This window comes from Dipteris shenzhenensis, chromosome 21 (assembly GCF_047967505.1).
Source record: "Dipteris shenzhenensis isolate YYH24624 ecotype China chromosome 21, Dip_SZ_1.0, whole genome shotgun sequence".
In the NCBI taxonomy this organism is placed as follows: domain Eukaryota; kingdom Viridiplantae; phylum Streptophyta; class Polypodiopsida; order Gleicheniales; family Dipteridaceae; genus Dipteris; species Dipteris shenzhenensis.
In genome coordinates this window covers 12,207,479-12,229,614 of record NC_141616.1, presented here as the reverse complement: position 1 = coordinate 12,229,614, position 22,136 = coordinate 12,207,479, and the positions used below count along the sequence as shown (strand labels likewise).

The following is a 22,136-nucleotide window of genomic DNA, read 5'->3' as shown; positions in this document are numbered from 1 at the left end:
AATACAAGAAGCTGAAACTACAGGGATGGATTCCCCTTTCAACTTTACATCAAGTGCAAAATTTTTGCCTCTATGAGTGAAAGAGATCTTTTTGTTTCTCATCTGCACATCTACCCCCACCCTATACATCCAAGGCATCCCAAGCAAAGCATCACACTCTGTCAAAGGCATAATGTAAAAGTCCTATGCATCCTGATATCCCTAAATATGCATCCTCAACTTGCCAATGATAGGAGTGACGGGTGTGTTGAGTTTAGGGTTGGCCAAGTTACACATGCTAGATAACCCCATTTCCTCTAGCTTGATGCCAAGCCTTCCTGCCATATCAGGAGTTATGAAATTTGCCTTTGCTCCACAATCAAAGATGCTCTGCACATTTCTGTCCTTTTCTTTTCTTCCTCATTATCTACATGTGGCAAACCCCCAATCACATCTAGAAGAAGACCTGCAGTGACTTTGGCTCTTTTGCCCTTCCGATCAGCTTGTTTGTTATCATTCTTGTTATCATTCTTGTCATCCTCTGATCTGTCCCTCTTCTTGGATGGGCAGTCATAAGAGCGGTGTCCCTCTTCCTTGCATATGAAGCATTTCTTTTGCTCAATGAGAGACTTTCTCTCTTCTTCAGATAACCTGGAACGAGGCTGTTTGTTTAGGTTGTCCATGCCTTTGACCAGCTTTGAATTGGGCTTTTCCTAGCCTTTTAAACGGTCTTTTGCCGAACCTATCACCTTCTAGTTTACTGTCGTTCCTTTCTTGACTCTTGGCATCCTGTTTGTTGTCCTCTTTCTTGCTGTCCAACCCGAATTCTTCCCATGCATCCAAGCATTGGCTGTCTTTGCATTCTCAATCAACTGAGTCAAAGAACCAACCTTGGTTTTGATGCAATAGTCATACAAATCACTTGGTAATCCACAACAGTATCTCTCTATTTGCTCTTTCAAAGATACATGCCTGTAAGAGCTCAATGGTAGCAACACATCCCAAAACCTTTGAGTATAATCCTCAAGATTCTTGCTGTTTTACAACAACACAAAGCAACTATAGACACGCTTGCTGTGATGAGCTCCTGCGAGCTTCCCCTCCCCCTCCGTACCTCTACCTCCCCCTAGCCCCTCCTTGCCCCCTCTCCCGCCCCTACCCCTCCGCCCTCACCTCCCCTACCCGCCGCTGCCACCGCGCCCTCCCTCGCCACACCTGCCCCACCTCCGCCTCACCCCTGCCCTCCGTCCTCACCCCCCCCTCGCACCTCCGTCTCTCCCCCCCCTCACCGCAGCCCCCCCGCCCTCACCCCTCACTCCCTGCCTCACCCCCGCCTCACTCCGCCCCCCCTCGCCACGCTCCACCCCCGCCCCCGCTACCGCTCCGCTCACCCCCGCCCCGCTACGCCTTCCGCTCCACCCCGCTACCCCTTCGCTCCACCCCGCCCCTCTACCGTTCTGCTCACCCCCCGCCTCCCATTCCGCCCCCTCACCCCTCGCCTTCCGCCCCCGCCCCCTCTCGCCTCTCCGCCCTCCCGTTCCACCCCCGCCTTCCCCTCCCGCCTTCACCCCCGCCCCCCCCGCCCATTCGCTCCACCCCGCCCCTCCGTCCCACCCTTCCCCCCGCCCCCCGTCCGTCCTCTCGCCCCACTCCGCCTCTCCCCCGCCCCCGCTTCCGCTCCCGCCTCCCCACCTAACCTGTTCCCCGCCTCCACTCCTCCACCCCGCGCGACCTCCGTTCCCGCCACACCCAAGCTCCACCCTCCCGCTTCTACCCCCCCTTTTTGGGTGGCAGCCTCTTCCTCATCGGAAGCCTCGCAGTTTGTCTTGGCGGTATGGCGGCTCCCTGCCCGGAACCGGAGGCCCAGACGGTCCCTCCCTCTCCAGATGCCTACCGCGTCATCTTGACAGAGCAACAATCATCTCGGGTTCAGGAGGTTGCCAATGACTTTGCCCTTACCTCTGTCTATGGCAGAGTCATTGGACATTCCCCCTCCAAATCAGCCATCAGGGACTGCTCCACTCCACTCTCATGCTAGAGGACGGCCATATTGAGGAGGTGGCCCTTATGGGAAGGGGCATCTTCTGGCTTAAACTCTCCAATGCGAAAACTGCGAGCAACCTGATTGCTGGCTCCCCCACGTCAGTGGATGGAAAGATTATCATGATAGTCCCGTGGTACCGTGGATTCAGCACAGCAGATTTTGATGCTCGGTTCCGTATACCTCGCCATCCAGTGACGCTAGTTTTTCCTGGTCTTGCTGCTGAGCTGCGGCCGATTGTTAGGGACCTGGGCTCCCACTTTGGCTGGGTTATGCACGATACTTTCGCCGATGCGGTGACTACGGCAGGAGCCCCCTGAGTCCGTGTGGCTGTGGCAGATCCTGCGACTCTCCCGGCAGTGATCGAGATCGTGACAGATGCCGGCAGCATCACCCAGAGCATGGTAGTCACCGGACAGCCAGGACAGTGTCTGAGGTGTCACGGCTTTGGGCACCTGGCGGCTGTTTGCCCACGCTTCGCCGGCTCTTCTCGGCCTCCCCCGCCCCCCCCCCTCTCCGCCCCCTCCCCCCCCCTCCAGGCAGCCACGCCAGGAGGAGCAGAGGCAGCCAGAGCCCGGACCAGAGATAGCTGGCGGCTGGACTGAGGTTAGAAGGAAAAGAGGAAAGAACAAGAAGATTTCTGATAAAGGCAAGGAGGCAGAGGTTACCCAGCCTGCAGCTGCACCTCAGAGACCCGACAGACAGCCGCCCCAGGGACATGGGAGAGCATCTTCTTCGACGGTAGCCCGCCCTCCACAGCCTCAGGTCCCCCTCTCTTCCTCTCCCCAGCCTCTCTTCCCATTCAGCCCCAGCCCATCCCCCAATTGCACCCCATATCTCCCGACCCGCAGCTTCAGCCCCCTCCTCGTCCTCCTCAGTCTTCTCCCCCTCCTTCTCAGCCCCAGCTCCAGATGCAGCCCCATCCCCCCCCCCCCCTCTTTCAGCTCTCCCGCAGAGCTAGCTGCATCGACGGTTCCTCAGCCGAGGGCAGCCCCCGCTCCCCCTCCTCCTCCTCCTCCGCTAGCCGCCCCTGAGGAGTCTGAGCTGCCTATTCCCCAGCCTCCTCCCCCTCCCCCTCCGCTGGCAGGACACCCTGAGTCTACACCACCACCGGAGCAGGCTTCTCCGTCCGCTAGCCCGTCAGTGGCAAACTCTGACGGGCCTCAGCTTCAGGAGAGAGAGCTCCCCCGCGACTTTTACAGATCTGGCCCCTGGGACTATTTGGATGTGGCCGACCTCGGGACCTTCCCTGCTTGCCTCGACATCAGTATCTTCCTGCTCCCGCAAAGGGGCGGATGGGAAGATAGCCGCCTTGGCCCCTAGGGATGGCCCTAGCTTTGCTTTCACGTTCCTTAGCGACGGCACCGAGACCTGGACAGACGACTCGGTCTGGGAGGCTCTCAGGGAGCAGACGCATGCTCCGGTTTGCTCCTGGATAGGCCCGTCCGGTGGGCAGCTTCTCGAGACTCAGTGGTCCGAGGGTGACGTGCGCCTGCGGTGGCGTTGCGCCGCCAAACGCTTCAGACTGATTGTGATCCTCAGGCCCCCCCTGTCTTGGCCCCTCCCCCAAGATGTCAGAGCCTGGACTCCTCAGAAACTCCGTGCCTTCTACGGGATGTCCACCTCAGAGATCTCGAGCTGGCTCGAGAAAGCTTTCGTTCATGGTACCAAAGGCCTCTCGCCTTTGCTGAAGGTGTTGAAGGACGGGCATGACGACCCCGCTTCCCCCTCCAAACCTTCCCATAAGCGCCAGCACCTCCACTCCGAAATGTCAGCTTCTTCTTCGACTTCGACCGCGAGAAGACAGTTGTTCGCAGCCCCCCAGTCCTCACCATGAGCCTACACCTCGTATCCTGGAATGTGAACGGGTTTCACTCTTCTGGCACCCGTGGTCCTAGGAAGCTCATTTTGAGACAGGAACTTCAGCCAGCAGTGATTGGTCGTTTGGATGTACTTTTGCTCCAGGAGCACAAGCTTTCGGCGGCTCACTCCCGTAGATGCAGGAAGATTCTCCCTGGTCGCTCTCACACTTATTGGGAGCCCTCGATCGGCGCACTGGGGAGGAGTGGTGGTGTCTGTACTTCCGTGGGAGAGCAGCTAGCCCAGGGAGTTTTCGGTCATGGCACGTTGATACCAGGTCGTGCCCTTTGGGTAGGCCTGGAACTGGAGGGCTCCAGAGTTGGAATCCTCAACATTTATGCTCCCACAGATCTCCGTTGTAGAGCCACCTTCTGGAGGACACTTACAGGGATTCTCCCAGACATGGATTCCTGGATTGTTGGAGGTGACTTCAACAATCTGGAGACCTTGGAGGACCAGCAGGGCAGAGGACCGGAGTTTACAGGTATGTCTCAGGCAGAGCAGTCCGCTTGGGACTCTTTTATCTTTGCGACAGAAGGAAGGGACTGCTGGCGAGACCCGTCCTTCCGGCGTTGGCACGGGAGCTTGGACTTCTCGTGGGGCTTCCGCAGGGAAGGAGGCAGACTCCTGGAGAGGCTGGATAGATTTTATGTTAGTGATTGGGCCATTAGCAGAGGCGGTTAGGCCGGTATAGTTCCAGGGACGACACATTCCGACCATGTGCCTGTGCTCTTATCATTAGATTCGGCAGCTCAGGCCCTTCCCCCCCGCTCATGCCGGATTCCCGACTCCATTTTCTCGAGGGAGGACGTGCGCAGCACTATTTGCAGTCTTTGGGACAGAGACTGGGGCGAGTGCGCGGATCTGGTTGATTCGGTGGCGCAGGCTTTGCAGGAGTCCAGCCAGATCTGCCAGCTCGCAGCCCTACAGGTTCGACAGGAGTGGTGGGGTAGAGAGAGAGCTCTTCGGAGGGACCTCGCCTCCATTCAGCGACTCCAGCAGGCATCCCCGGGCTCGGAGGAGCTTCGGATCCAGGTCCTTCGAGCCAGAGCCTTTCTTGAGGAGACACTCCAGCGTCGCTCAGAGTTTTCCTATCACGCCTCTCTCTCCTTCTGGGCTCGGAAGGGTGACCGGATGTGCAGGGAGTTCTTCAGGACGCATGGCCAGAGAGCTGTAGGTGATCAGCTTCGGAGTCTCAGGACAGCGGAGGGACACATCGTTACGGATCCGGGAGAGGTCTTGGGGTTGACCACCGACTTCTACAGGACCCTTTTCCAGCAGGAGCCGCTTGCTCCTCGTACTCGTCGTGCCCGTGAGGAGGTGTGGAGGCACACTCCTTCCTTGGTCCAGCCTAGCATGCAGGCGACGTTGTTGGCACCGTTTACCACGGATGAGATGCTGGAGGCCTTGATGGCCATCGATGGACAGAAGTGCCCAGGTGAGGATGGGCTATCCCGGGCATTCTTCACCTCCTTCTGGGACCAGATCCATCAGCCCCTCCTAGCAGCTCTTCAGAGGATTTTCAGCAGCGGTTATATGCCAGAGAGCCTCTCCTCGGGACTGATTTGCCTCATCCCGAAGGGAGGAGATAGACAGGAGATCCGTCAGTGGCGCCCGATCACTCTCCTTACCACTGCCTACAAAATCCTCGCCAAGATGATCAGCGCCAGAGTTCGGCCTCTACTTCCAGACCTCATTCATGACACTCAGACAGGCTTTGTCCAGGATTGCAGTATCCTGGATAATGTCTTCACCTTTTCAGAGGCGGCGGAGTGGGCTCAGCACAGTGGATCACACCTTGCCATCCTACTTCTCGACTTTGAGAAGGTCTACGATCGAGTGGACTGGTCCTTTCTGGAGGGGACTCTGGAGCGGCTAGGTTTTCCAGCAGGTTGGATTCAGGGTATTTCAGCTTTGTACAGGACAGCTTCTAGCAGAGTCATCATTGGAGGCAGGATGGGTGAGCGTTTTAGCTTGGAGAGATCAGTGCGTCAGGGCTGCCCCCTTGCTCCTTACCTGTTTCTCTTCTTCGCCGAGGCTATGACTTACTACCTTCGGGCGAGGTCTACAGGGATCAGGGGTGTTTGCCTTCCCCTCCGGGAGGACACGGAGCTCTTGGACTCGGAGTACGCGGATGACACAGCCCTGTATGTCCAGGACGATGAGTTGATGCTGGAGAGGGTGAGGATGGCCCTGGAGGTCTTCTGTTCGGCTGCTGGTGCGAAAATCAACTGGAACAAATCAGTTGGTTTTCTCACAGACCCCGGGGCGCGTTCTCGGTGGGGGAGGTTTTTGGGTTTCAGGTGGATCCCACGGGGACAGACAGCTAGATACCTGGGTTTTCAGGTCGGCCTGGACATCACGCCAGCTCAGTAGTTTCTCCCGGTGCTAGATTCCATCCGACGGAAGCTGGCTTTCTGGAGCACTGCTAAGCTTTCCCTTGCAGGTCGTGCCTTGGTAGTCAACCAAGTCCTCCTTGCCACGGCTTGGTATGTGGCTTCCTGTTGGTGTTTCTCGAGATCCAGCGTGGCACAGCTTAGGAGGCTGGTTCGGAACTTCCTTTGGTCCGGGGAGGATGGCCTCAGAGATACCAGAGCCATGGTGGCTTGGCAGACAGTCATTCTTCCGCAGGCTGAGGGAGGCCTGGGGGTCATCGATCCAGAGCTTCAGAGTCAGGCCTTGTTAGGCAAGTTAGTCATCCGCGGTTTGACCCCGGGGAGGCAGACGTGGAAGATGCTACTTCAGCAGGGGGTCGGTTCTTGTGTCCCGCGCCGAGGTGGAGAGTGGCTCCCGTCCCTCAGGTGGATCTTCACTTCCGCCCCGCTCACTCAGCCCCGTTCCCCACTCGTTCGTAGCCTCCTCATGGTTTGGAGGCGGCTCCGCCTCAGTCTCATTCAGTCCCCTCCCCGCTGTCAGGAGGAGATCGATCGCCAGCCGCTTATCTGAAATGATCAGGTCAGAGATGCCGAGGGCCTTCAGTTGGGGGAGAGATCACATATCAGGTGGGATGGCTGGATGAAGGGGCCAGCCCGGTCCCTTCGAGTTTGGAGGGACACGTACAGACATTTGGAGACGGCTGATCTCGCAGACGCAGCTGGAGGTGCACGTGGAGCCCAGGCGAGATGCACGGAGATCGACGGTGCGATCCCAGCTGATTGGTTGGTTCCACCTGAGCCTCAGATCCTCATGCCTGGTGACGACCGTTGGCTGGGACAGTTCACCCCCCGTGGCATCCCACTGGTGGTCGCAGGACGTATGGACGACTCCTCTATTTCCTTCTTCGCGGTTATGGGGGATGGACGACTCAGGAGAGAGGATGTGCTCATCAACCCCCTACTCCCATGGCAGAGGGTTCGGGTCGTAGGCCTTTTGGGGAAGGTCTGGCGTACCGATCCTAGCATTGAGCAGGATCAGATGCAGCTTTGGCGACTCTGGCTCTGGGAGGGGCGGGCCTTGTCAGAGCTTGATTGGGAACCAGGAGAGTGGAGTTGGCCAGAGATTGTGACAGGACAGGGGCCGACCTCCTTCTTTGCCTACAGCACGACTTTGGGCAGGCGAGTTCTTGGGAGGATGCAGAGCCGCCCCCCCACCCAGCGGCCCAGCTGGTATGCACAGGGTATTTCCAGATTCTTTTTGCAGGCCTTCTGGAAGGCCTTGTGGGAGAGCTGGCGGCCGCGGAAGATCTCCTACTTCCTGTGGCTTCTTGCCCACAAAGGTCTTCCGGTGGGGAGCTGGTTGCGACAGATAGGCCAGGACGGACGCTGTCAGATCTGCCATGAGGTTGAGGAGTCACCAAAACACAGCCTGTGGAGCTGCACTCGCGCCCAGGAAGTATGGAGGTGGACTTTCCGGATTCTCACTCGCGCAGCACCGGGAGCTAGGTTTGATCACTTGGGGCGCGTTCTGTTGGTGCAGCACCGCACCTGGTCTACATCATTTATTCGAGGCATGCCAGCAGGACCCCACTTTCCTTATCACACAGGGAACATGGGGGCCGCTCGAGGGTATCCCGCAGCACCTAGCAGAGACTGATACAGGAGTTCAGGAGAGGCAGCCAGTCTGGGAGATTATTAGCAGCATCGCAGGGTGGCACATTTGGACCTCGCGTTGCGCGCAGATCCTCGGTGGCACCTCCTTATCGACTGCCCAGATCATGACTGATATTTGGAGCGAGATTATTCATACCCTCAGAGGCCAGTGGGACCAGATTCAGGGAGAGGAGATTCCCGGTCCGCGGTCGGGAGAGGCGGAGACGCTTCCTCCGGGCTTGGGACACACAGGGCCTCTTCTTCGAGCAGACTTCGCAGGGCCTTCGGTGGCGCTACTCACCACCCCAATGGCTGTTCATTCACACTCGCCTTATCCCGCCGTGAGAGAGTGATTTATTTTGTTACCTTTTAGGGCTGTGTCCGATTTGTGAACGCAGCCCGTCAGCTACAAGCTGACCTTTTGTATCTTGTTCTCGAAGTAATATAATTAGCACTGTTTTTTCGGCAAAAAAAAAGATTCTTGCTGTTTTTATATGACAAGTCGTGCCAATGTGAGAGTACTTCCACCTCAAAAGTTGGAGTAAGCCAGGTAGAGGAAAATACTTATTTAAATTCCATCCAAGTGGAAGGAGCATCTCCTTGAAGCATTAGGTTGGTATACCACCTGAGTGCATTGCCTTTCAAGAAAGTGGCAACCTTCTTGATCTTAGATGCTTCTGTAAACAAACCGCCAAGAAATGCAGCATCAAATTGTTGAAGAAATGTGAGGGTTTTGTACCTGTCTTGTACTCCATTATATGACTCAAACTTGACATGAGAAGGAAATGTTAGCAGTAATACATGCTTTGACCACATGGAAACATTATCTTCTTGGAGCTGATTTTTATGTACAGACAGATCATCAGTCACTTAGATATTTTCTCACACAGAGAAAGTTATCTGAAAAGCACATGAGATGGGCAAACTTTCTCTCAATGTTTCATTTTCAAATCGTTCATGTGCCAAGTAATAAAAATGTAGTGGCTGATGCACTTTCTAGAATACCGCAGCTGGATGCAATTTCCAAGAAACCCAGTGTTTCAGCAGTGAGTATTGCCTACAACAATGTGTTGGATGAAATGAAAGAGCAATATGCTGATGATGCTGATTTTTCAACCATTTATGATCAGCTTATTGATGGTCAGAGGCATGATCATTATGTACTAAAAGAGGATTTCATTTTGATGCATGGTAGACTCTGTATTGACAACTCATCAGATGAGGCAGATAGTCATTCTAGAAAGTCATGCTCCACCTTATGCGGGACATAGGGGAATCGCAGCAGTGGAACTATACTTTTATTGGCCATCTTTGAGAAAAGATGTGGAAGAATATGTGAGAACATGCATGGTTTGCCAAAAAGTAAAGTTTGACAAGCAGAAGCCACCGGGGTTGTTACACCCTTCGCCTATTCCAGATAGACCATGGCAGAGCATAGCTATGGATTTTGTCTTTGATCTTCCACGTACTCCTACTGGACATGATGGATTGTGGACAATACTTTGCGGGTTCAGGAAACAAGCCCACTTTGTCCCAGTTAGGAAGAAAATTACAGCAGATCAAATGGCCAAATTATTTTTACAGCATGTCTTCAAATATCATGGAATGCCTGAATCCATAATCAATGATCCAAGGATGACTAGCCTCTTTTGGAGAGGGCTGTTTGAAAATATGGGCACTACGCTGAAATTTTTGTCGTCCTTCCACCCTCACTCTGATGGACAATCAGAGGAGGAGAACTCCACTATTCCAGACATGTTCAAATTGTTGGAATTTGAAGCCAAAGTGAGTAAAAAATGAGTGTACTAGGTGTCTAGGGGGTGCTTTATAGTCTAGTGAGTCCTATGGATGCCACGTGTCATATTGGGAGTTATCCCATATGCATAGGTGTTCATATGTGTGTGTGTGCTCTTATATAAGATCTGTACTTGTCTAGTGTCAAATCAATCAAGTATCAAGCTACAAGCTCTTTGGTCTACATGTGAGTACTCTCATTTTTGTTCATTGCTCTAGTCATTTCATTTCCATTTCATTATGTCTCCTTTTGAGTATCACTTCCTCTCTCCCTAGCCTACCCTCTCTCTCTCTCCCTCTTTCCACCATGTTCCTTCATGTGGTATCAGAGCCTCCCTTCCTACCTCCCCCTTCTTCTTGCTCTATCTAGAGGATGAGAGAAGCCCGCAAAATGGAAGCTCCCCTCTCCTCTAAGGTAGAGCCTCCCTTCCCTTAGCCTCGCCATCAAGTACTCCGGTGTCCTAGTGATTGCTCCTGGTCCTCGTTTGTGAGTTCAGCTCACTCCCGCATCAGTTCGTCTCGTCAGTTGGTCACCAAAAACTTGTTTTGGAGCAGTCCAGTGGCTGTTTATTGACCTTTCGAGGTCAGATTTTGATGTTTTGACTTTTTGGCACTGCCCAAACATAAATGACCCTGTCCTGCACCATTTCGAGAAAAAAAAAATCGATTTTTTATCCGTACAGCTGTACGGACCTCTGCAGGCGGATGCGTGATAGTGCTAGGAGTCCGTACAACTTGTCAGAAGGAGATCCCGAGCAGTTTTAGGCTACTTTTTGGCATTTTTTGCTTAGATTTGGACTCCCGTGACCTCCGCCAGTGATTTGAGCTTCCCGAGCTTACCCACAAGTCATTTCGACTGTACCGACACTCCAGTACATTGACTTGAGGCTTCTGACAGCGGAGAATACTCTTTTCACACCTCGTCTATGAACAAACTTTCTAATTCATCTATCAAAGGTTTCATAAAAACATGAAATAGTTTGCTTGAGCAGCCTTGGCATATATTTTGTTTAACATACTTAACCTATGCGTTTCTTTTATTTAACATATCTAAACTATGCATTTCTTTTATTTAACATATTTCTTTTATTTAGCCTATGCATATATTTTGTTTAACATACTTAACCTATGAATTTCTTTTATTTAACATATCTAAACTATGTATTTCTTTTATTTAACATATTTTCCCTATGCATTTATTTTATTTCTTTCATTTAACATATCTAACGTATGCATTGCTTTTATTTCTATTTTACATTGTCCACACTCATTTTCTTCCTTTTTTACATTGTCCTCATGCCTTTTATTTAACCTACTCTCATCTTCCTTTAAAAAAATCCATAGCTTGCGATCTAATGATGAGCATGATTACAATTTTTTTTTTAACATGGAGAAAAATCATATGCTCGTCAACTAATTCAATCTATAACTTAAAATTTTACATTAGTTGGACCTTGATCAAGAAAAACATACTCTAACATAAAAATTTGTAACTTAACCAACCTAGCATAACCGACATTGCGATATTGCGGTGTTTTTCCGAACAGTCAAATATCATTTCTCTAATCTCGGTACACTTCGGTGACTGCTTCGATTGGTGCGCCATCTCTGCTACTCATTGCCTCTCCAAATGCGCATGAGCCACTGAGCTGAGCTGCCCTTACTTTGCTTCCGATTCACGGATGCCACCGATTTGTTGGTGCTCACGAATCTGATTTGAGCTGCCCACGATTTGCATCTTCAACTGGGCAGCTCCCTTGAGCACTGTCGCTCATTTTTTTGAGCCTCTTTTGCGCATTCGGTGACTCTCCGATCGGCCCATTGAGAGTCATGACGTGATCTCCCTTGGTAGCTGCTCCTATGGCCTTCATCGGACACATCATTCGAGGGCATTCTTGCCTGGTTCTTGACCGACATACCTCTTTGCATCAGGATGTGCATACTCTTATGCGGTAGCTACTTCGGCTTCATGGGTTCTCTGCCCTTGCTATGCATAAATTGAAAGAGATCTTTTATATTTTTATATGTTTGAGTTAAAGGTTTCTGCCTTGAGTAGTCCCTCTAAAATGAATGTTTGAAGAGTCAATAAAGGTCATCTGCCTTGGATTGTCCTCCTAAAATGATGTATTTCTTTTATGGTGTGTGACTCCATGTTTCTAGTTAGTCCTTGGAGTCAAGAAGGGGATGTACTGTGAGAGCCATGTATTGGCATTGATAGGTCTATTTGTTTATCACGCTTGGCTTGAGAGTTCCAGGATGTTGGTGCATTTGTCTCCTAGACCTCTAAGTTGGTCATGCATCCATGCATGATGAGCCTCTGAGCCATGCTAGATGAGCTTTCTATGTTATGCTCACTAGCCTCTGAGCTATGCTCACTTGCCTCTGAGATTGTGTGGGAACCATGTCTAGTTCTAGACCGGCATGCATAGTTTTGATGACTGTCATTGTCAGGTTCTGTTCTTGGTTCCATTCCAGTAGTCTCTCACCTTGCCTTCATGGGGGGGTGTTGAAATATGAAGCCAAAGTGAGTCAAAAATGAGTGTACTAGGTGTCTAGGGGGTTTTTATAGTCTAGTGAGTCCTATGGATGCCACGTGTCATATTGGGAGTCATCCCATATGCATATTACAATGATACAGTGCATTCATCCACGGGTAAATCACCTTTTGAGATGGTTGAAGGTACTAGGAAGGTACCTCCCATTTTGCATACAAAAGAAAAGATCTTCAAAGCTTACCGCTTTGACGAAAGCCTTAATGAGGCTTATAAGAAGATCAAATATGCCTTGCAAAGGAGCCATGACAAGCAAGAAAAGGCAGCAAACAAGCACCACAGGCACTTGGAATTCAAAGACGGTGATTGGGTTTTGCTGCGTTTTCATAGGGCAAGGCTGAAAAATAAGAAAGGCAAAGAAAGGTTTTACATAAAGTTGAGCATGCGCTACTATGGACCTTTCCAAGTTTTGCAAAAGATCAATGAGGTAGCTTACAGGCTGAACCTCCGCATTGGAAAATACATAATGCCTTTCATGTGACCTTGTTGAAGCCATTTCACGGGAATGTGCCCGAGGATTTACCTGATGAGGAATAGCCTGAAGTAGAAGAAATGGATGAAATTCTCGTTCCAGAGCAGATTCTGGCACACAAAAAAAAAAGATCAAGCACAAAGTTATGCGTCGCTACTTGGTGAAATTCAGGAATGTCCGACCAATTCATACAAAATGGATGGAGGAAGGTGAACTGGCAGATTCACTTGGGATATTGCAGCTTTACCTTGAGGCTTTTTAGTTAGAGCCGACTGTGGTCCGAGCTCCTACATGTGGTTCAGCAAAGCGAGCGTCTAGAGCATTACTTGGTGTTCGAGAGGGGAGGTAGCACCTCCGCTCCCTCAGTACAGACGGGCTCCCAGTGATTTCATTTGGTCGCTCGGTGACACTGTATGTTTTACCAACGGTACTGAGCTGACAGTATTTATGCCTTTGGACTTCATGACTGATGCATCTTGATCGCTGATGATCACATGGATCCTTGATCGCTGATGATCATGTGGATTCTTAGCAGTGTATATGGAGGGATTCTAGACACTCCTAGCCATATCTTCACTATACTGGTATACTACAGCTGCAGCTCTCTTGTATACTTTTTGATTATATATTTCATGCTCACTCCTATGTTTTAGGGCAGCAAACTGCAATATGCTACTTCAAAAGGGGGTATGTCATGGGGACGTGAAATTCTAAGTACTTCAATGTGCTGCGAGATTGTGACAAATTTGGCTTTAAAAGTCCAAGTGTGGGCTTAATAATGTGAATTTAAATGTGGCATGGTACCTAGCACATAAGTGTTATTAATCCCTAGGCCCAAAGGCATTCAAAGGAATTAAAGAGTGGTTTGATGGAAATGATGACATGGCAGGGTCACCCTACCATGTGGCAACTTCAGTGGCCACCCTAGAGGGCCAAGTGGTTTGGCCTCTCCCAAAACCACTCTAGGCCACTCTAGAGCATTCAAGAGGTGGTTTTTTACTTTTCTAGATGGGTTTGGTTATTTTTAGTGTTTTTGAGGCTTCTCTTCCAAGAACTGCAATTTCTTCATGCTTTTGTAACCCTCACACAGCTGAGTGACGAACTTTGCCATTGCTCCTCATCCGCTTGGATTCCGAAATCTCTGTTTGTCCCAATGGCTTCCCCTCTGCCTCCCCTACGCACAAATACCCTTTTCTTGAAAGGCATTTTGTAGATTTGGTGCTCCGAGGACTTTTCCTGCTGGTCAACTTTTCTGAGCAGCACTTTTTGGCATCTCTCCGCTCTCTCAGCCTCCTGAGCCCTTCCTCTTGCTGGGTGCCTACTTTTTGCTGCATTTGGAGCATTCCTTCTTGCTGGTCGAATGATTTTTCTCAGTTTTGGGGCACTTTCCGGCTGCTCAACACATTGTGAATGCTTCCTCTTCATGTATTTGCACTTCTCTCTGGCTGAGAATGCAAATGGACATTGGCTACAACATCCTTTTCATGTTTGAAGATTTGGTTCAATCTTTTAGTGCTTGGTGAGTGGTATTTTGGTTATTGCAATCTTTTGCCTGGCCTTGTGTGCAGCCCTTTCTTTGGCTCACAAGTACCCTGGCAGTGTCACAATGGTCACTCTGTGATTGGTGTGCTGGTTTTTCTATCTTGATGCTTTGATGAGCACTATTGGTTGCCTATGGATGCCACTCAGTGAGTGCAACTGGGGTGCAGAGTGTTTATGCATTTGGACAGCTATTGGAATGCACTCATAGACAAGAATGCCTTTGGTATATGCCTATGAATTAAGTGCATGTATGTGATGGTATTGGATGTCAGAAAGCCTTGTGAAGGCTTCGTGAGTCAAACTGCGGTTTCAGTGTTGTAGGGAAGGTCTCCCAGATGCAACTTGTTAAAGATTCACTGTGAAATATAAAGAAATATTGAAAGGGGCGCCACAACAATCGTGTGCACTTGTGTATGCTTTGCTGAGTAGGGACATACTAGCCTCCATCAATTTCAGTTATTTCTTTTATTATCAAACGGGTGAATGTTTAACAATGGTGATGCAATGGATAATGGCTGTAATAAATGCTATGTGAGCTGCAATTAAGTGCAAAAGTGGTCTAAAGATTGGTTTCACTACCCTCTGAGTGTTTGGAGGCTGTTTACATATTATATCCCCGAGAAGGGATTTGTATGGATCCTGAAAAGGTAAGAGCCATACTGGAATAACCACATCCTACAAACCTGCAAGAATTACAAACATTCGTAGGTTTGTCTGGAGTTTATAGGAGATTCATCCAAAATTATGCTAAGCTTGTTGTTCCGATGACGGACCAGCTTAAGGGGAACGAAAGTACCTTCATATGGGATGAACCTCAAAGGAGTATCTTTGAGAAATTAAAAGTGGCTATAGCATCTGCTCTTGTCTTAAAGGTAGTGGACCCCAATGAACCATTCGTGGTTGAAACACACGCCAATAATTTTGTTGATGGGACAATACTTTTACAAAAGGGTTGACCAGTGGCTTTTGAAAGAAAAAAGTATGGTGATAAAGGACTCAAATGAAAAAAGTATACTATTGAAGATGGCTACTTGCTCTACAAGGGTAGAGTATGTGTCCCAGATAATAATGACATTTGGCGCCAAATTCTTTTCAAGTGTCATGATGTCTGAGCACTGGACACCTGGTAATTCAGAAGACGTATGCTCTTCTGAAGAGGCAATTATTTTGACCTAGAATAGATAAGGACGTCGAAGAATTTGTATTGAAGTGTTAAAAACGCTAGGTCAATAAGGCTGAACGCCTTAAGGTAGTAGGTCTCCTATACCCGTTGGAGATTCCATCTGGCAAATGAGAAAGTATCTCCATAGATTTTATTGCATCAATACCCCACTCATAGCATGATCACTGAGGTTTTTATTGCCAGACAACACCGATTAGCACGATTCACAGAGACGGTGGTGACTGTGAGGACGTGAGCCAGAGATACGTCAGACTCGCTAACGGACTAAGGCGTAGATCATATTAGGGGACCTTCCCTCCATGCTTAATAGACCGGAGACACGACTCACACGAATGACAATGACACTTGTTCATCACAGGACCATAGCTAGGAGACCATGGTGGACCACACATGTTGACAGCCGCTAGCGCTCCATCACAAGTTTAATGCCACCATAGCAGCCTTGCACATCAATGACTCCCTCTTTGGGTTGAACACCCTGTCAACTTCCATCCTCTCCATGAGCTCAGAGAGTTTTCTCCCTACGTATCAATGCCGTTATGATCATGATTATGGGTTTTCTTATGTATTTGTCATGGGGGTTGATGGAATACTTTTAATAGAATTTCTTTCTTTCTTTCTTTCTTTCTCTAGAAACCTCCCTCCAATCCCAATGCTTACACATGGAGCCATGTGTCCTTCATTTTTAGGTCTCTCTTGGGCCTATTAATGCACCCTTCACTTAATGCCTAGACATAGGGATCCCCTAGGTCTTAACCTTCGATTTCTGCAAGCAGTCACAAGCCATCTGGTTTTCCACCTCACCATAACCAAGCTACACGGCTTCTATTGCACATCGAATCCACCAAACCTCAGATTCCCTCATGAGCTTCTGTCTTAGGTTTCTTTTCCAATTGAGATCCCTTTCTCATGCCCTCCTGATGATAATGGAATTTTTATCCAAAATCCTCCCCCATGCCCAACGCATGCCATATGGACCTCCTAAAATGCAAATTGTCCCCCAAAGGACCTTAATCTTTTAATCCCTTGGCATTCCTCTCTAATACTAGGCCTACTTGTTCCTAGGCACTAACTCTTGTGTCCACCGCTGCATTGTAAAGCCCTCTTGGTTTCTTAACTAACCATAACCAAGCTACATGTTCCCACAATCATGGCTAACGTAACATTTTTCAGCTCTGAAACGGTGTGACCCCTTTGAGAGCCTTCACCAGAGGATAATACCCAGTAATTACTTCTGCAAATCCTACTTTGAGTAACCAAGCTCCTTGGTTCTAGAGACTCCTAACAAGGTAGGTGTGTCACTATTTCTTTTGCATCTTCAAAGCACACATGCATCATCAAAGTGCACCCACTTATCTTCTTCAAAATGGACACCTCTTTATATTTATTTTTGGACGTATTCTAGCTTCCATATATTCCAATCTGCGATTTGACAAGAGCACATGCCTACCCTAGTCTAACCCCCACCCGGATCATCATTCATCATATTACGGATATGCTTAATTGTGGATTTCATGAGCTGCGAGCCTTCCTGTTATTGCTAGCATTTGATGCACACATGATTATTGAATATAGCATTGGTAGGCCAGATATTTGGATCCCCTCCACCAACTACTCATACAACTCTCCACATTGCTCTTTCTGATGTATTTCTTTTGAATTTAATTTACTCCATCCATTCCAACTAACCTAAATATCCTCATATCAATCCTAAATTATTATCTTGCCATTCTGGTGGTTCCACTTAGGTGTATATATTTTTAAAAGATTGTGCACGTTGGTATGCAAATGATCGAGACAATGACTGAGATGGGTTGGGGTGTTTGTAGATAGTAATTAGTTTCTATGGTAGCTTTACTAAACTCTATTTGATTGTTTTATACAAAATGACAAGCCATTTTCAAATTAATAGCCTCTAGGAAGTGTGGGGCATTAGAAGTTTGGAAATTTGAGTAGTTATGAACGCTTGGATCCTCCTTATATTAAGTAGCCTACATTTTTAAGGAGCCCATCTCGTGAGTGGAGGGAAAAGCTCCTGCCTAGTCACATCACAAATCAAGTCCATGAAAAGGGATGGCGCCTCATTGTAGTACTATAGTTCCTTTGGATTGTGAGAATTAAGTGTATTAGTCATGTCAAATGCTCCATCAAGCTCCATAGTCCCCATGCTACTTTGTCTAGCTTGTGAGTTAGCTGCAATAGATCTATCGGGCTGAACAGGTTTTTTTTTTCATGAAAAAGACTTCTGTTAAGTATCAACAAAACCCACAAGAGCAAGCTTGAAGCGAAAATGCAACATGCTGTGCATGAAAATAAGGCCTCACAGAAAACAACCGTGGTTGAGGTTGAAAATGCCATCTCAACCCTGCTATAGACTCACACATCACTAACTTCTTAGCACCTCACTCTTCACTCCTACAGCAAGGAGCATTTTGCATTAATAGCACTTGCACTGCATTTCTATGGGTGTGTGTTCCTTTAAGACTACACTCTCAAGTACATTACCACAAGAAAACTACACTCTTGCTATGTAAGCATATTTAAGTCTAAAAATCTGGAACTTGTCCCAACTTGGCATTAAGTGAAAGAAGAATGCAGTTGCCAAACATTATGATAGTCGTCCAAACAATCAATCTGTGATGCATAGCATGTACATACATCTGCATAAATGCTGCCTTTAGACCTCTAATCATTGGAACTAGAACTAATACTCTTTAGCATTTAAGGATTTACATATAGATCACCAGGTTGATGTCTCACTATTTCACAGACTCTAACGAGAACAGTCTTTAGACAATATATATTTCCTGACAATAACATGTAATAAGTCCAAGAGAAGGTCAGACATGACATGAAAACATTTATTGAAATCTTATCATAATGAACTAAGAACTCAATGAAATGCTAATACGTTTCTGCCCAACAAAGCCCAAAATGGACTGCATGCTATGATATTACTGCCTGTGACATTGGCACACTTGAGTAGGGGCAACCACCCATAATGGATGTTCAGATGTGATGATATTTAAAAAACATGCTTACGTTCTGGCCCTTTGAGATGAAAGTCAGACGTGACAAAAGTAGCATTAAAAAAAAAAACCCACTTGCAAGGATTCTCACTCCAAGTAAAAAACTTAATTGATGATCGAATTGAAACTAAAGATAAGAAAACTGTGCTGACATGGAGTGGTAAAAGTTTTTTAGCTACCTGTTTGAAGTACCCATATACTAATGCGACTGTCCATTGCAAACTTCTTACTTGTTGATAATACCCATAAGTAAGAAATGAATTCCAAACAAACATGTCATCATAAGGCACCTTCTCTCCTTTACCCATGAGTACGTTTTTTTGTAAATTCCACATGATTCTGTAAGTGTAACTAAAGAAAAAGTCCCTTGTGAGGTTGATTGAATTAAATAACTTTTTATACCTGTACACATATGCTTTCGTATCAAACCTGTAGCTTTGCAAAGTTCATGAATCTTATTCTCTTCAATAGATAAAACAGCAAAGTTATTTGAATTTCCATGAAAATAAGATTCCATAAAAGAAACATACAAAGTGTGCTAAGCTTAAAAGCACGTTTATCCTAACAACACATGAAAAGTATGAGCTTACAAAAAATTCCACAAATTTAATCTGCTTTGTTTTTCCTAGGTTTGAAAGAAAAAGAAAGGCAATAACTGACTTCTCTAGATCTTCTATTTTATCTACGTGTGTTACATGATTAGAAATCAGCAAGGGGTATCAAAATTTCACCACATTGGCTATTGCATTTGGCTAGTGTGTAGAGTCAAATGAGCCATATTTTGCAAAGTTAAAACCTTTGGGACCCTTTTGCAAGAGTATTTAAAATAGCCACTCAAATGGAATGGGACTGATCACTTCCATGTGAGAACCTAAGAACTGATGTGCAAACAGTGGATGCAAGAGAGCTCTATTGAAAGTTTGCAAATGGTGGTTTACAATTTTGAGCAGCTCTCCCCTCTAGTTCCACCCCCTCCTTCTAGCCCTTCCCCTCTAGGCTTTAGCCCTTTGGCTCTTTCTTCTCCTCGTCAGCCCTGCAACCCGCCTCTTCCGGTCTAGGTTCGCTGCAAGATAGCAGCCCACAAAATCACGACTTTCAGCCTCTTCAAAAATGGGTACCCTGCTGTGCTTCCACCTCATTCTGCTCAAGATTCGAAGTTAGGGACAGCTCCATTCCTCAGCTTGGACGGCTCCATTCCTCAGCTTCCTCAGCGCCTGCAAGATGCTCTAAAGTCAAGCTAATTCACAAGCAAAGGAAGGTACAAAAGCTGCTCCAAATCCCGCCATCCTGCTGCTCCAACAGTTCGTACTGTCCAGCAGTACTTTCGTCTAGAACAGCTGCAGATTCAGCTTCAAAAAACGGTCTTATTTTTATCTCATATCTGCTCCAAGACCTGCTGCTTTAAATCACATTTCTCCCCCTTTTCATGTACACGAGCCAAGAAACTGGCAGCTCATTTCGTACAGGTTTGATGTACTTTTGCTTGGTGATTGTGGCTCCATTTCAAGTCATTTGCTGTCCATTCCAAGTAATTTTGCTTCACGATTGTGGCTCCATTTTGAGTCATGTGCCTCCTTCCGCAGCAGAGCACGGAAGATGCAGATGGGGTTCCTAGAGTTAGGGTCGTTGTTTCAGACCCTAATATATCAATGATCATGTCTGAGGGGAGGGGTTCCTATCCTTCCGGAGGTGTTACCGGAGGCCAAAGGCCGCTAGCGTGAGAAGCATGAGTGTTGCAATGCTCTAATGCAATGGATCGCACAGAGTGCACTGTGCAGTAATGTGCGAGTGTCGTATGCTGTACTGCATTGAACAACAACGTACGAGTGCACTATGCTAAATGACAATCACATGAGAACTCCACAACATAAGCACAATAAGAAAACCTCGTCATACACTAGTGAACAATCCCCATATCAAAAAGAGAGAGGAAAAATGAGAAAGTGACCAAGATGGCCAAAGTACATAACATTGGACCAGCATCTACAGGTCACAAGTCGCAAGTCACAAGAACACACAGGTCTATCACCATAGTAGACAGAGGGGTACACACAAGTCTCTCCATACTCTCTCCTTGGCGAGCTCGTAGCTCCAGCCTCTATCTCTCCTCACACTCTCCTTTCTCCCGCTCCAATGCGGAACGCTGAATGCTCAATGCCGAATCTCTAATCCCCTCTCCACCTTCGCCTTCATTCTCATCCCCCGCCTTGGAGGGTCCCTTCTACGCTAAGAATCTCCCCCTTTCTTCCCATTGGTAGGTACGATCCTTAGCAAAGACTTTACGTTTTCCTTAGCCATCTGCTCTGCCCTAGTCATATGTAGCTCTGGATGGTGTGTTTCCTCCTCATCCTCAATCGTGTCCATCACGTTTCTTGGATTTTCATACTTGATGTTATACCGGTGGTATCGCCGGTAGTAATGATCCTTTTGCCCTTGCAAGGTGGAATGGGCCAACTGTGTCCGAAGGTTTGTGAATTCTTCCCCCATGGATGAATGCTTCTTTTTTTTTTTTCCAAGAAATTCTATTAAGTAAGAGGAAAAACCCGCGAGAGCAAGCTCAAAGCGGAATACATCATGAAATCCTGAGGATAGATAAACCCCCTCAGAATGAGGTGAAAAACAACCACGTCTGAGGCTGAAAGTGCCACGTCAACCCTGTAGGAGTCTCTCAGACAAGAAAGGAGAATCCTTCCATTCCCTGAAAAAAGAAGCCCTCCTAGCTGAGGCTGCACAGGAGTCTCCCTGCATACTCGTCCATACGGCCATCAAGGTATGTATGGTGTCTGTCCAGATGTCTGTCCAGATACTAGCCAATGTGTGTGAGGGATGAACCTGCGTTCCCTCCAATGCCTCTGTGCATCTGGCTCTCCAGATATGCCAGGCTGCTATGCTTCCTAGAATCTCCCAAGAGCTATCCACAGAGGCATGTACAGCTGCAAAAGGAAGGTGTGTGATATCACATCCAAATAACATGACTCAACCTGATGATGCCGAATCGAAATGGCCCGAGAGAAGTCAAGTCTCTCATAGAATACCTGAGACCCTGTAAGAGAAAGCCAAGCCACTGAGCCCCATGTCATAAAGAATGGGGAGTGGGCAAAGTGACTAAAATCCTAGCTACCCCTATCCAAATCATCCTCGCCTGTCTGCAATCCCATAAGCAATGCTGAATAGTCTCCAAAGCAGAGAGGCAACGAGGGCAAGTAGGGTCGGCTCCGAACCTGGATCTCCAAAGGTTCACTGCAATCCCACCATGGATAGAAAGCCAAAAGAAAAGAGTGATCTTTCTATTCTTGTGGGATTTCCAGAGTCTCTTCCAGAAGCACCTCTGCAAATCCGCAGTGATATCAAATGTCTCCCAATGAGGAACTCTGGAAGGTCTCCAACCTCTACTACTGAGCTGGAATCTCCTGGCATTACTGACCGTGTAGTAAAGAAGGGGATGCTCTTTTCTCAATGCCATGCGTCAATCCACTCCCACTCTCCAGGATCCCACTGCAAATACCTAATGGGAACTCCCCCGTAGAGCCAAAGCCTCCAAGATCCGGTGGAGTGAAGTTGGGGGTCTGGATCGAGGAACCACTCTAAATCTGATCCCTGCACCAGAAGACCTACAACCCTGATAGGCTGAAAAGCAGACTCAAGCAAGATGTCCT

At 48.1% G+C, this 22,136-nt stretch overlaps 1 protein-coding gene across 5 annotated transcripts in view; it reads right to left on the bottom strand.

Annotated features, from left to right (window-relative positions):
- The window catches only part of LOC147888497 (phosphatidylinositol-3-phosphatase SAC1-like), a 196,098-nt gene that overhangs the window by 151,907 nt on the left and 22,055 nt on the right, over nucleotides 1–22,136 (bottom strand). For 4 of the 5 annotated variants that reach the window (XM_087392609.1, XM_087392610.1, XM_087392607.1 and 1 more), the window contains one exon: nucleotides 18,660–18,882. In XM_087392609.1, the coding sequence (XP_087248735.1) occupies nucleotides 18,660–18,882 (223 nt within the window). The remainder of the gene's footprint in view (nucleotides 1–18,659; nucleotides 18,883–22,136) is intronic. The other variant, XM_087392608.1, reaches the window with a different exon arrangement.